Source organism: Callospermophilus lateralis, chromosome 1 (genome assembly GCF_048772815.1).
Source record: "Callospermophilus lateralis isolate mCalLat2 chromosome 1, mCalLat2.hap1, whole genome shotgun sequence".
Taxonomy (NCBI): Eukaryota; Metazoa; Chordata; class Mammalia; order Rodentia; family Sciuridae; genus Callospermophilus; species Callospermophilus lateralis.
Window position 1 is genome coordinate 102,966,682 of NC_135305.1, and position 16,079 is coordinate 102,982,760.

Below are 16,079 nucleotides of genomic sequence, written 5' to 3' on the forward strand. Positions count from 1 at the left end.
ATAACTCTCATAATTATCCTACTAGATCTGAATACATACCATGAATTGGTTGTTATCCAGCATTATAATCCCATAAAAATATCAAGAATGATATACATAAATGAAAGGTTCCCATTTAGCTTAATAATATACATTTTCTAGCACTAAAATCTCTCTATAGACTGACTTAATAACGGCTTCATAAGAGCTTCATAAGAATCATCATTTATAATTCATTGAATCACTGGTTCCACAGCCCAACTGAGCATCGGAATCCCCTGGGAAATTATTAAAAAGCACATTTTTATCTCTAGTCTTTGAAGAATCAAATATTTTAGAGTTTGGGCCTAGAAATCAGCATGTTAAAGAGTTTCCAGTTGAATATGGTACGTAGCCTGATTTAAAAATCATTCCTTGTAGCTCTGTCTTTTATGGAGTAAGTAAGACACTGTGTTCTAAAACACAAGTCTAGTCAGGTGACTTCTGGGCTTGGGCCTCTTCAGCCAGGTGCAAGGGGCTGTAAAGGCTCTTCATGACTTGGACTCTGATGACCTTTCACCTTCATCTCCTGACACTCCCCATGCATCGGTGCCGCATTCTGTTCCCTCTCAGTTACTCATAGAATACCCCATGCTTATTCACTTCTCCTTCTTTGATCTTGAAACATACACATTTTCCTGACTGCTTGCAAACTCCTATGGGATCATAAGGATGATCCCACCTACCTGTTTTCAGGGCTGTGCTTGCTTTCTCCTTTTTGCCTTGAATCATGGAAACTTGCCTCCTAGTACTAACTTAAGTTTGCTCACCTTGACCACAACACTTGGTTCTACTGTGTTGGGTAATTTATTTACATTTTTATATTAACTGTTCTGCTAGGCATTTTTGAAGACAGAAACCAAATAGTCCAGGACCCATTATATAGTTTAGGCCAATGAAGGAATGGGTTCAGATGTGCATTTTTCATCCCCAACTGCTCTATTGCAACACTGTTACAAGTAATTTGTGTTTCAAAATGGTGCAGTTTCTTTAAAAAAGAACTATTCAGATATTCTTGTATTAATTGCATTTCACTGTGATGTTTATGGGCAGTATAATCAGTAGGACATCGGTTCTTTCAGAAGACCACTTTTCTTGTAAAATACTCTGTATTAGATTTTCTGGAGTATCTTAAGAGGGAATCACTGGGGAAAACCACTGACAGAGCTGATGAGCCCATGAGATGTTGTTTTAAGGTCACAGTCCTGGGTCTGGCTCACATTTTGCTCTGATTGCTCATCTTCAACATTTTTTTCCCTTGTGTGTGTGTGTGTGTGTGTGTGTGTGTGTGTGTGTGCTTTGCTTGGAATCTTTAGCCTCAATTGGAGCATATGTATATGTGTATAGAATTTGTGTGTGTGTGTATGTGTATGTGTGTAATCCTCAAGTGGGCAATCTTGAGGGACCCATAGATTGGATCAATGTGCACAACTCACTCTATCCGTTAGAATTTTATGATCTCTGAAGACTTTTCAGAGTTGCTTGATTCCATACAGGAAAAACGGGAGGAAGGGACAGGATTGCTGAGATCCAGTGGACTCGGGGGGCTGCAGCTGGAGGAGAGGCCCTGCCTTGAGAGCTGATTAGCTCCTCTCTGAGTGAGAAGGAAGGACATGGTAGAACTGAGGGAAGGCAGTGATGTGGTTCTCCAAAATTTGACTAACTCATTATCGATCGCCCGGGACTTTCTCAAGAAAGACTTCTTCAACAGCAGAGGAATAGAATGGTAGAAGGAGGGGAGCTCTAACAAGGAGAGAGCCTCCCTGTACCCCCACTCCCCAGGAAACTCAATGTCTGGGAGTTCAAGAACCTCTTGCGATTCTTTTGTCTTTGATTCCTCAGAAACCCCCTAGGTCCCAGGCTTTAGGCCAGGCCCTTTCTTCTCTTCCATTTGCATGTGTTCCTTCACCTTCAGGAGCAAGAACAGGGTGAACCCACAGCAGCACTTCGCCCTGTGTTTAAAGCTGAAACAGCTGGTATGCTGACTTTCCAGGACATGGGTAGGCAAAGGCCTCCTGTTGTCCTTTTGATATAGTAACCTGCTCTTATTTAGGCCCAAGGATAGGCCCAAGGATCACCTAGAGGACAAATGAAGAGAATCATTAGAACCAGGCAGATCATGGGAGCCATATCCATCCATGTCTGATTCACTGCTAACTTTGTGCCCCTGCAGGTGACTCTCCTGTGAGGACCCCACCTGCATGGACCCTGCATGCACCTATGCGAGGTCACCAGCTGCTTCTCACACAGGTAGCTGCCCTCCTGAGGAAGAGGCTGCTCCACACACTGAGAGCCTGGAAAAGCACAGTCTCAGACCTGCTGCTGCCTGTCCTCTTTGTGGCCTTGGCCATGGGCCTGTTCATGGTGCAACCTCTGGCCACGGAATACCCTCCCCTCAAACTGACACCTGGCCACTATGAGAGTTTGGAAACTTACTTTTTCAGGTAAGAAACTTTTTTATTTCAAAATTATGGACAGATTGTGAATAAAGACAGACTATGAATAGTGTCATAGACTGAATGTTTATGTTTCTCCCTATTTTTTTTTTTTTTTTTTTTTTTTGTGGAAATCCAACTCTCAACATGATAGTACTTAGAGATGGGTTCTTTGGATGGTGACTAGTTTAGGAGGATGAACCATTACAAATAGGATTAGTGTCCTTGGAAGGAGACACTAGTAGGAAAGTAGCTTGCATTTTTTTCCTCCATGTGAGGATACTGTTAAAGAATCCTTAAAACAATTAAATTTGGTGTTTTTTTTTTTTTTTTAAGCAAAGCAAAACAGAAGTGATTCATGAATTAGGCAGCTCCTGGAACCACAGCAGGTTCTGAGAACTTCAACTAACTACCATCACAAATCATTTACAGAAAAATGGAAGTGAGACATAGAAAACAACTTACTTTGCTATAGTCTACTAGATCAGTCAATCAATTGGTTAAAGCTTGATCAATCAGCTGCAGTGCCTCCTGCAACCAACCAAAGTTCAATTCCTGTAATTGAATTTTATGTAAATTTGATATGTTGGGCCCAGTGCAGATGCCCAGTCAAAATTCATGGTCACCCAAAATTTTGTTTGACAATTCTCTGTCATATGAAGAAGATAGTCATCTCTGACTCAGAAAAGGGCCCTGGGGTGAACTCAACCATGCTGGACCCCTGATTTCTCCAGTTTCTAGGACTGTGAGAAATAAACTTTTGTTGTTTAGAAGCTACCCAGCTTATGGTACTTTGCTATATTAACCTGAGCTGACTAAGAAAAATAGCATTAGCTTTGATATTTTTAAGAATTTCAAATAAAAATATTTATATGAGGGGCAGTAGGAGTCATTTGGTGGCAGAGGTCTTGCTTGCATGTTCAAGTACCTGGCTTTGATCCCCCGCACCACATGCCCCTGCTCTTTTTAGGGTTGTGTCAAAGCAGATACCTAGGACTGATGGGGCAGGACTGGCTCCCAACCTCCATATCAATGGCTCCTCCCTATACAGACAAGCCTCTTTGTAAAAAAAAAAAAAGGACATTACTCACTGACCCATACTCCAAGCCCTTAGCAGTAAGTAGGAGGGCCAGATATGTTTTAGAATTTTTAGGATTTTAGAAAAATATATAAATTGTAACATTTCACAAAATCTTCCATAGTTACTTTAAGAAAAATGACCCATAACAGGACATACCCATCTGCAGGGAACTGCATGACTTAAGCAAAATGAGGTCAAGATCATAAATGAGGCTAGGAGTGGTGAAACATGCCTATAATTCCAGTGGCTCAGGAGGAAGAGGCAAGAGGACTGTGAGTTTAAAGCCAGCTTCAGCAACTTAGTAAGGCTTTAAGCAACTCAGCAAGACATGAAGCATCTCAGTGAGACCCTGTCTCTAAGTAAAAAACAAAACAAAACAAAAAAAAAAAAACAAAAAGACCTGGGAATATGGCTCCGTGTTTTTTTCTTCCATACCAAAAAAAAAAAAAAAAAAGAAAAAAAGACTGTAGACCTCTCCAGGTCAGTATAGGTCAGGGTTTGCTGGCGATAAATTTAGAGGAGTCCAAGTTTTGCCATCCAGGTAATTTACACAAGATAGTCTTGGGGCTTTTGGGGTTATAGATTCATAAACATGGGATTAGAAAACAAAAGGGGAACCCTGATCACTGATCACTTCTGCCTCTGTTCAGTTGGCTTCTCCCCAGATTCAGCTGCAGCTCTCTTGTCACAACCCATACTCTCAAGAACTGATCTAGTCTTAAGAGAACAGCAATAATACCTGCTGAGGATGGAGCCCCATGATCCAATTTTCTTCCAGTAGGACCCACCTCCTGAAGCTCTCCCCACCGAAACACAGTCAAACCAGTGGCCAAGCTCCCATCATGTGAAACTTGGGGAACACACTCAATCCTCTGAGACAATAGCAGTGTTCAAGGCACAAATCCTACCCTCAGAAAGTCGGCAATCAGTAGAGAGAATAATCTTACAAACATAGGGGAAAATCTTAGAAAAGTCATGAGGTGGATAGATAGGTAGATATTTGGTTTGGGGGTTATATCTAAGTTGCAGGAAGAGGTTTTGTTTTGTTTTGTTTTGTTGTTGTTGTTGTTTTGTTTTGTTTTTAAAGGTTTTTGCACCTGAACTCAATCTTCAAATATAAATATGTATTTCTTAGGCAAGTCAGAGAGAAAGTTTCTTTTCTCTTACTTGCTAGAGGAAGAAGTGTGAGTAAATGTGAAAAGTAATCCAGCAAGTCTTCATATTTCCTGCAGATGACAGAGGCATTCTAAGTAGAAGATTCTTTGTTTTGTAAACAAAATGAAGGAAGGCATTAAGAACATTTTAAACTCTGGGAAATGATATAATTGGGATAATTCTTGTAGCTTTCAGGCATGAAATCTGACATGGAGCAGTCCATTTGATTTTCTTTTTCTTGTAGGCAACTTTTCAGTCTGGAATAATTTCTTCGTTAGAGTGGAGATTTTTTATTTTCCAATTTATTTCCTCAGCCAGGTTGCAGATTTACTTTTTTTAAGTTCTGGATAATTTTCTTCTTTTATAATTTTAAACATTTCTTCACACCTCTTTTTTTTTTTTTTTTTTTTTTTTTGAGTTCCTATTAGATACAAATAGTAACACTGGAGAAATACCACAAACAGATAGTCAAAAATAAAAGGTAAAGAAATCTTGAAGCGGGGCACAGGGGCTCATGTTAGGATCTCATGTTAGGATCTTCCAGATCCATTTTTCAAGTTCTTTATCTTTCCTCAAAGTTTTTTTTTTTTTTTTTTCTTTTGTACCAGAAATTGAACCCAGGGAAACTTACCCACTGAGCCACATTTCCAGCCCTATTAATCTTTTTTTTTAAATTTTTTTTATTTTGAGATGGGCTTTCATTAAGTTGCTTAGGGCCCTCCTAGCTGCTGGGGTTACTATCATATGTCACTGTGCCCAGCTTCAAGATTTCTTTACCTTTTCATTTTGACTATATGTTTGTGGTATTTCTCCAGTGTTACTATTTGTTTCTAAACAAGGATCATCCTCTTAGTTAATTTCTTCAATAATATTTTCAGGAAGTCTTTCTTCCTGAGATTAGAAACTCCTGTGTAGGCATGTGATCCTGTTACTGTTCTATTGCTTTTGGTTTGTCTGTTTGGTTGGTTGTATATTCCTTTAGTGACTCCTTTGTTAGTCTGCATTTTTTGAGTTTTCCTCTGACTCCTGGGATGTGTTATTGTCCTTGCTGTTTGATCAGATAAGGGTATCATTTATTGACTAGAGTAGTTCCCAGAGAGATGGAACCAAAGAACCTTCTACCTCTATTGAGCTGCAGATGACTGTCAGTACATTCCTGCTTCCCCCGGGCAGGTAGCAGATCTTTCTGCTGTTTGTGCTCTTGTTAATTCAGGAATAGAAAGTACTGACCCCCTCCAAATAGTCAGAGAAGACAGAGGTCTGTTACCTGGGCATTTGCAGGTCCCCAAGCCACCCTTCCCCCAAGGGTACTTGCTTATCCTTGCCCATGGCCATTTTGCTCCTGGCTTCAACCTGTGTTCATAGGTTGCCTGGTCTACAGGGAAGAAGACTCTGAACCAGCTTTGCCTGTGGTAACTCCCACAGGGCCTAAGACCCCACTTGGAACCTGATGGTTACCAATATCAGAAGCTGCTGGGATCAGGAGAGAGAGAAAGGTTGGAGTTGAGAGTGGGGAGAGGAAAGGAGAAAGGGCATGGGTTACTATCTTCCTAGAAATCCTAGAACTTGCCAAGTCAGTTTAATCCTATCTGCATCAGAAGCATTAGCGCTTTCATTAATCAGGAGGGCCCTTTGGGGTGGTGCTCAGCAATATGCATTTGCTCTGCTAAGCTCACTGGGTCACCAAGATGTACATCAAATGTTGAGAAATAATGATTTGGAGAGGGAAAGTGACCCCCTTATGACCTGCCTCAGAAATCAATAAATTATGACTCCATTTATGAACGACCTCAGGAAGGAATAATTTTCAATCCCTAGAATCTGTTAAAGACAGATGTCCAGTGCTTCAAACACTGAGATTTACTTAGCAACGTAGGCAAGAGCTTGAAGGCAACCAAAGAGAGAGAGAGTTTAGGAGCCTGTATTTGAATTTTATGGCAAATGAGATACTTTAAAGCCAATTTTTGTTGTTTTCTTTAAATGGTGATCTCTAGACCTAAGCAAAAAGTAATAAAAAGTAAAGCATAACTTTTACACATGTTTTTTTTGTAATCATACAAAGGAACCAGTTTAGGGATCAAATGTTTTTCTTTCAGAAAGACAGTTTTAACTTTTCTACTTGTTCTTGGATGATGGGTCATAGGAGAATAGTCCAGAGATGTCACAAATGACATTTCCTTTTATATGGGCTCCATTTCAGTGGGGAGTGTGTCCCTGTCCTGTGGAAGTGTTTTCTCATGTGTTAGACAACTGAAAGATGTTTGTCCAGAGGGTGCACTGCCAACTTATGGGGCAAAGCTTTGTTGTTCATTTCAGGCTGCTTCATCATTGTTTATTTTGAACCACAGAAGTAGGGAATCATATCAGGCCAGTTGTAAACCACCTAAATATTTTAAGACATTTTCTGTATCTTATACAGTGGGGAACATTGGTGGTTTCCTATAAATAATTATTGCCTTCTGGATTTAGGAGCTACAGAGGTGTTTTCATTCTGGGTTTATATATTGTTAATGTTCTGAAAATGACATTGTCCTCAGCAGAAATACCATTCTTACTTGGTCCAATGAGTTTTAGTTTCTCTTCCATCAAATTTTGTTCCTGTTTAAATGGTTAGAGTTCAGGGAAAGCCAGATATAGGGAAATTAAATATTCAGACAGGATGACTGATTCGGTCAATAATTTCCGTATATTAATGATATGTCACAATGTGTTGAACAAACTATCTCTGAGAACATACTGAGGTCCAGCTCCTGTCCTAAGCACCAACCCCTTCTTTTCCAGGATTGTTTTGTTTCAGTAATGAGAAAGCTACTGTAAAGTCCAGTACAGATGTGCATCGGGCTACTGGGAAGGAGGGAGAGAGTGCAGGCAGGTCGGGGCTATTGGGAAGGAGGCAGGGATGAGGCTGGGAGTCACAGTGGGAACAGTGTTGGAGCTGAGGCTTCTGGGCTAGCGATGGTTTCTGGTCATGTAACCAGGAAGCTTAGAAGAGTGACTTGAAGGGATTGGAACTTAGAAAGCAAATCCACGTGATCAAAGTGGTTGCAGTTGGGTGCTGCCTTCTAGGAGACAGGTTGCAGTTGGGTGCTACCTTCTAGGAATAGGCCTGGGGTATCCAAGCCTGAAGACTGTGGAGGGCAAACACCCTATGGAAGGGTTCAACACTGTTTCCAGGCTCACAAATGAAGAGGAGACATGGAGTGGCCTGGGTTGTGGTTCTGTGCTAAAGCGCTTGCCTAATACATGTGGGGCACTGGGTTCAACCCCAGCACCACATAAATAAAATATAATAAAATAAAGTTTAAAGAAAGGAGATGTTGATAAATTTTATATATAAATTATTTTAGTTTTGATGACACGCATATCTATGATATTAATGAAGTTCTATGTGGTATATTTTAACACATGGGTGCAGGGTACACTAAATAAATTGAGACTTCCTTTATCCATCATTCCCCAATACCCTTCGTAACCTTTAGTAATCACTATTCTACTTTCATGTTGACTGTTTTAGTGTCCACATATGAGAGAATATATTCAGAGCTTGTCTTTCTGTGTCTGGCTTATCTCATTTAATAATGTCCTCCAGTTCCATCTGTTTTGCTACAAATGAGATGATGTCATTTTTCTTTAGGGCTAAATACTATTCGGTTGTGTATAGATACTACATTTCCTTTATCTGTTCATCTGTTATTGGCACCTAGGTTGATTCCATATCTTAGCTATTGTGAATGATGCTGCAATAATATGAGCCTGCAGATATATCTTTGCTATGTTGGCATCATTTTCTTTAGATATATATGCACAAGTGGCCTAGCTGGATCATATGATAAATTTTGAGCAGAGAGAATATCAAATTTGTACATTAGAGAAAGCAAGGAAGGAATTAGGGAAACTGGAAATCTAGAAAAGTCCCCAAATCTATGTGAGTTCCCATGGCACAAATAGGGAAGTTTCTTCTCATTCTTGGCTTGCACTCTGGGACACGGTGGTACAGTAAGTCTAATTAACTTAGATCTCCCTACATTTAATGCTTATATCAATTCAGAAATATAATTAAGAGGCAATTATTAAATAAATTAGTACGTAATAATTAAACAGAATAAGGCAACTCATTGTGACATATTCATACATGCACTTCACATAATTTGGTCAATGTCAATAATCAGTGTCTCCCCTTGAAACCTCACCTCCTCCTACCCACTGATCCCCTTAGTCTGAAGAGTCCACTTTGCATTGTCCATGAACAAAATCAACAAATGACAAAAATTTGTGATTGAGGTCTCCTTTAAGTTTCGTCTTTCTTAAAAGAAATCAATATTATAGATTATTTGGAAGAAACCACTATATACTCATATACATTTTTTAAATTTATACACTAATTCCTTCCCAAGTGATTTGGGGCACTGTTTATATATGCTATCAATAGTGTTAATTATACATCATTCTTCTTTCTTTTGGGGATGAGTGCTCCTAAAAATGTGCATTCAAAAATAATTTGTAAGTTACATAGTGTAAGTTCTGGAGAGTAATAAATCTATGTTCTTTCATAAATATTATAATTTAGAATTTTACTTGTTTGTAATGATCCCCATTCCCAATGAGTCAAATTTAAAGTTGTGTGAAACATCTTTTTCTCCACATTTCTTCTTCAAGAATTTTATTAAAGTTGATGTATAAAGTTTAATATAGCATTTGTTTCTACATCTCCCCCAAAGCTACATGAATGTTTTTTTGCTGATGGTCTTTTCAGTAAAGCAAGTCAAAGTTGGTGACCTTGGTTTTGGTAATGCTGCCTGAGCTCTTTATTGACTTTTGAGACTTTTACACCAGCAAAGTAAATATCATAACTCAAAGTTTATTTAAAGCCGCATAGGATTCTGTGCTGAAGACCTCTTGCTAAGAAAATGCAGTTCACTGTAGTTCACAGATAGAAACAAAAGGTTGAAACATAGAAGTGGTTTTATTGTGGGGCTCTGTAATAGGACAAATAATCAGCCCAAACCAGAGTGCCAACATTAAGAGAATAGTGTTATGCATTTTAATATATTAACATAATGTAATATTATACAGCCTTTAAAGTTTGTTTTTAAATCCATGCAAAGTGTGAAAAATGGTTACATTATAAAATTAAGCAAAAAATGAGAAAATAATACAGTGTGGATACAAGTATATAAAAATGCATGTCTGTGGTGGCAAGGATGTGCTTTGAAGAAATTTCTCAATTTTATTTTTGCTCGTTTGGGTCTTACCATAAAAAAACACTAGAAAAATAGTTTTATCTGAGAAACTAGGGCTCATTTGCTTGGATCAGCTTGACTAGGGTACATTTTGAGATCAGAATGTGATTCTTTGCTTTCTGTTGGGAGCCACTAACAATTCCATTTTATCTCCCCTGTCTTACCACAAATAGCAGTGGGAATGACAATATGGACCTCACCCATGTGCTCTTATGGAAGTTTAGAGATCAGGATCCTCTCTGTGCTGACTTAAACCTAGATCTGTAAGTATCATGTGCCCTCTGCAAAAGTAAAGCTTCCAGCCAGCAATACCATAGCTGGAAGGACCCTTTCCCTTCAAGTTTGGTATTTAATGTTAGAAATTTATATTACATTACATGAAAAGAACGTTAGCCTAATGAGTAGGTTATTGAAAATGCCCTGACATAAGATTCCTAACTGTCTCTATCTCTACTTCATAGACACATGATTTGTATTATGTCAAAAATTAATAGCTTTCAGAGGCTGGGGTTGTGGCTCAATGGTAGAGCACTTGCCTGCCATGTGTGAGGCACTGGGTTCAATCCTGAATACCACATAAAAATAGATAAATAAAATAAATGTATTGTGTCCATCTACAACTAAAAAAAATAATAGCACTCAGTTCACTTAATTAAATCCAAAGCTAAAAAAGAATGAAGTAGCAACTAAGTATGAATTATATGTTAACCATTTTGTACTTTTAGGGAAAACTTTTACATGCGAAAATTAATTACATATTTCTTTTTAAAAAAGAGACTTACAAGGTCAGTATACATGTAAATGAGAATGTGTGGCAATTGTCTGTTTCTGCCTGACTTATTTCACTTCAATGCAATGTCCTCTATTTCCATAAAGGTTGCTGAATAATATTCCATAGGGTATACATACACCACATTTTATTTATCCATTAATCCACTGATTGAAACCTATGTAGATTCCATATCATAGAAGTAGAGAGTAGAATAGATGTAACAAAGCCTGGGAAGGGTGGAGAGGAGGGAGGAAAGAGGAAGGTCAATGGGTACAGGGTGAAGTTGGGTACAAAGAATAACTTCCAATGCTATGATTAACAATAATTAATTGAATATTTCAAAATAGCCAATAGAGTATTTTGATTGTTCACAACACAAAGAAACAATAAATGTTTTAGATGATGGATATAATAATTGTCCTGATCTGATCATTATACATTGTATACACATACTAAATATGATACCATACATCATAAATATGTGCATTAATTAGGTGTCAATTAAAAATTTAAAAACATTTAAAACAAAAAGCTCAGTATATCAGTGCATGAATTACTTTAAAGATAATTTTTGTGGTATTTGAAAATAATATAGAGATGACTTTCATATAAAACCTTGATAAAGTATGCCTTTCTTCATAAACAGTTCTTTCACTCTTATTTTTCTGAAATTTTATTTATTGAAGAATGGCTATAAATAAACTACTTCCATAAGAACTGAGATTAATAAAGAATATGGCCCTGGTCTCAAGGAATTTCCAATTCTGGATAGAACAAATGAGGCAAGTGATAAAAACCATAATGGTACATTGAATACTAGAAGTGTATTTTTAAAGTAATAAATACAGACATCTAGACAAGAATGCAGTATCTGCAATATGTTTTCTAATTGTGATGACACATTTGGCCCATTAGTCATATTGGTAATTAGCTTGAGACTGAATAACTATTAATGGTCTCAGTATGGAAGAATTAATAGAAAATTAATTATGTTGCTTCACTTTAGTCTTCTCTTGAAAAACAAAGTAATTTATTTATCTAGGCCTTTAGTGGTGATGTTTTGATTTTTCTTTCCTTTAATGAAACACACAGGATATAAAATACATCTGTGTTTTGGGAAATTGAAATAACCTGGGGTCTCACGTGATCCAAACTTGGCCCAACGGGGCATCAAAGAAAGACCAGTTAGTAAAGAAAAGAAAAAGATGTTTCTTTCATTTAATCTCTCAGGAGGAAATTAAAAGGTGGAATAAATGCTTCAAGGACAGCAGGACATATTCACAATTCTGTTTGGACATTGATTTAGCTTTCAGTTACTTTGCAAACATCGCAGTAGTCCTCTAAACTCTTAGCCTGACTCTCTGCCCCAGGGTGCTGTCCCTCAGCCCAGCCTGCACACCACCCTCACGCTGTATCCCCTGCCCTCTCTTCTGCCTTTTGGGATTTATGTTACTTTCTGTCTTTTCTTTGTGAATTTCATGTATCTGTCCTTAACTCATTCCTACCTATAACCGTTTCTACCCATTTCCCTGGTTAGCATAGCAAAAGCTTTGAACCCAGGGGGCTCGGGCATTCGAGGATGCTTTGCTTACAGTAATAATAATTTATGTCCATGTTACACAGACAGTGTTTGATTCACTGGGGTCCTAAATCAAAACAAAAAGCTTTTTTTTCAGTAAATTTCTTTGTGTAAGAATAAAATATTATTGGATTCAGTGATATCTACATTTTTATGTTCCTAGCAGACTTTAGCAAGCACTTTATCATTAATCAGGGAAACATTCTGAAATAATAGATGAGACTCTGCTTACGGATTGCTTTTCTGTTGAGAGGCTCAGCACTGAGAATCATATGCAAAATTCTTAGGTTGAACAGTGACTTTCATTCTCCGCTCCCCCCGCCCCCCCGTCCCCCACCACAGAGGTTAGTAAAGAGTTCCAGAAAAACTAATTATGGTGTAAATCTGACCTAAAATACTTTTTTACTCATAATAGTCAATCCCACATAATTTAAATTTTAAAATGTTTTTAAGTTGCCAATTTTTAGAAGTAGAGTGCTAGATGTACATACTCTATTTCATTTTACAAGGCTCATATCAGGTGGCACTCTGGTGATAAATTCCCCTACTATTTCTGAGGCAAAATGATCACTTTCCATACCCATTCTTGTTTTAATATGAAACAAATGTGCTAGTCAGCAATTGGGGAGATGTGTAAGATGTGTAAATTTATTATCATAAATTGAAGAAAGCCATTACCATGATTAGATTGCAGAAATGTGGCAGATTAACTCATTGGCCTGATATCTCCAGTGCTCAGGACTATCTAGGAGGCTTGTTGGCCTGCAAACGCTTAGGAGAGGTGGCATCCTTAGAGCCTGGCAAGGATGCTGACAGGTCCCCTCTGAGGTATTTGTAAAGTTGGGAAAGGAGGTCAAGGGTCATAAGCATCAAGTGCATGTTAGGTATCAAAGGTTCGGGGTGGAAAACACATAACTGGGACTGGGTTGGCCTCAAACTAATTCTCGCCTCCATCACTTATTAGCCATGTGACCTGGGCATCTAACTGAACCTTTTATTTGCCTCTGTTGGCATTCATGTTCTTCTACCTCTATAGGAAGAACAGCACCCACCTCAAACACCAGGGTAACCTCTGTGGAGTGCTTCTTTGTGGTTTGTTTTTTGGTACCAGGGATTGAACCTGGGGTTGCTTAAACACTGAGCCACATTCTCAAATCATTTTATTTTATTTTTTTGAAACAGGGTCTCACTAACTTGCTTAGGGCCTTGGTAGATTGCTAAGGCTGGCCTTGAACTTGTGATTCTCCTGTCTCAGCCTCCCAAGTTGCTGGGATTACAGGCATGTGTCTCTACGCCCTGCTGTAGAATGCTTTTGTGTTCTTTAGTCTCAGAACACTACTATTGAGAGGATGTCCTTATAGCATCTGCCTCTCTATAGATATTTAAAATGCATTCTAGGCTGTTAAAAACTTTAGGCAGTCCTGTGTTAGAAAGAACTGTTTAATCCAGCATTTCCAAACCTTAGGGACCAAGCATTTATTATGGAATATCTTCACTGTAGGTGTGTTCTGTAGAATGTGTTGGGCAAATGCTTTAAATGTGTGTTTAGATTCCTAAAATCAACAAGGAAATTTACAGAGAAGCATCTAATTTCCAATACATCATCCCTGCTGCCTGTCCCTCTTGTGGGGGTCACCCTGAACAGGAGCCCCCTTAGCCCTAGTAATGGGGATATGGAACTGGCATCGCACACAGTGAGAAGCAAGTGGGCCCTACCTTTGCTCAGCAAGGAAGTGCAGCTCTGGGAGTAGGTGTCACCTAATGGGACTGGGCTTCATGCCCCCCTCCATTTATTGTAACATAATCCCTTGCCTTATTTGGGTGGAATATTCTATTGAATGTCTTTCCCCCAGTAAATACAGGGGTTTGGGGTGTGCTCTCCCTCTTGCTTCTTGCCTTCCTTGCTCCCCTTGCCCCCCAGTGTGGGAGCTCACACCTGAGGTCTCAGAGCCTTCCCTGACCCCTGCAAAATGCATTTCTGTGTTTGTGTGGTTTTTTAGCTGCCAGCGCAATTCACGAAGAGTGACACTGAATCTGTTGCCTGCGTGCCCATGGGCGATACCCTATTATGAATGTTCACATAACTTCATAGTGAATCTTAGAACACAAAAAGTATTGGAGATTGAAAGACACTCAAAAAACTAAAATCTGTTAAATGCTATGTTGAATCATCATGTAACTCTCACGGCAACACATTTTACTCTACCAAAGGGAGCTAGGGGAAGAATAATGTAAGAATTGGTAAAGAAGAAGAGGGCTGACCACTTGAAGCAATTCATTAAATTATGCACATTTGCTCTATTAGTCTGTTTTCTGTTGCTATAATTAAACACCCAAGCCTGCATACTTTATAAAGAAAAGAGGCTTATTTAACTCACATTTCTAGAGCTTCAAAAGCATACTGCTAGCATCTGTTGGCTCTGGTGAGAGCTTCTGGCAATGGCATCACAATGGAAGGAGTGCATGTAGAAGAGATCATGTGACAAGAGGAAACAAGGAGATTTGGGGATATCAGGTTTGCTCTTTTTATAACAATCTGCCCTTTTAGGATTTAACTGGAGTTCCTTCAGAACTACATCAATCCATTCCAAGGTTGGTGTCCCCAGTGATCACATTATATCCTACCGGTCCTCACTTTAAAAAGTTCCACTACCTCCCAATACCATCATGCTGGGGACCTAACTTCCAGTACATAGTATTTACTACCCATCATCTGAGATGTGTATCTGAAGCAAAAAGGACCAGCTGGGTTTAAGAAATAGTAACAGAATTTTTTTTCAAAAAGCAATTATCATAAAAGATGTGTGATTAAATACGCAACTCCCTTAGGTATTATTTGTAAATTAACTTTTAATTCTTAAAATGAAGTCCCCATAAACTAATCAGTCAAGGAAGTAGTAGTAGAGAAGTCTTCAAATTAATTTTAATATTTCAAAAGTTACCTGGAAATTGTACTTTACTAACCTAGCTATTAGAAATGTCAACTTTCCTTTCATGGCCTGTACTTTTTCCAACTTGTCATTTTCGTACTGAGTTTCTCTTGTGATAGAAACTCATCTGGACAGAAAGCCTGAGCTTGGTGCTCAGCAGGCCAGTCCTTCTGCTATGTGTTCTTGGGTCAGCTGTTTAACCTTTCAGGAGTCCACTTATTCTTCCAAAAAGTGGGGCTAAGAAAAATTTGGTAAAGATATCTAGCCAGTGCCTATAATTCAGTTGCCCAATTTTTGAGTAATAAGAAAAAATTATTACTAAAGTAAATTTTGATTTGCAAATTTTAGAAAAAAAAATTTCAAGTCTGGAACCCACAAAAGTAACAAGTTATAGGGAAACTGGATTACAAAAAAAAAAAAAATGTTTGAACCACTGTTGTTTTTATAACTGCTTCTGTTGCACATTCTCCAAAGTAGAATTTGTAAAATCTGCTTTTCTGTAAATGATGATTGAATTACTGAGTCATTCTAAAGAAAGGGATTAGAAGTTTACTGTGTTTATGAATTGCTTTGGGGTACCTAGGATGAGTCAGGGAGCCTCTGGATTTGCCACAAGCCCAGAGCCCCTGTGAAAGCCCCAGGAGTCCTGGCAGTGTATACGGTACAGGGAGCCGAGTGAGCATCATGTCATATAATGGAAATACTGGCACTGCAATAAAACATTGTCATCAGATTAGCAGCTCATGCTGGGAAAACAAATGTCAGAGCTCTGCCTTCACGGCAGCAGGAGGTGATTATCTTGTGAACTGTGTTCTTCTGTGACGGGACTCTCTTTTATGGAAATAAAATAGCTTTGTAATCCAAAAGAT

The 16,079-nt window shown here is 38.6% G+C and overlaps 1 protein-coding gene across 1 annotated transcript in view; it reads left to right on the forward strand.

Moving 5' to 3' along the window:
• The window catches only part of Abca13 (ATP binding cassette subfamily A member 13), a 427,810-nt gene that overhangs the window by 250,508 nt on the left and 161,223 nt on the right, over positions 1-16,079 (forward strand). Inside the window, exons 43-44 of the mRNA XM_076864534.2 lie at positions 2,192-2,462; positions 10,103-10,192. Of these exons, the coding sequence (XP_076720649.2) occupies positions 2,192-2,462; positions 10,103-10,192 (361 nt within the window). The remainder of the gene's footprint in view (positions 1-2,191; positions 2,463-10,102; positions 10,193-16,079) is intronic.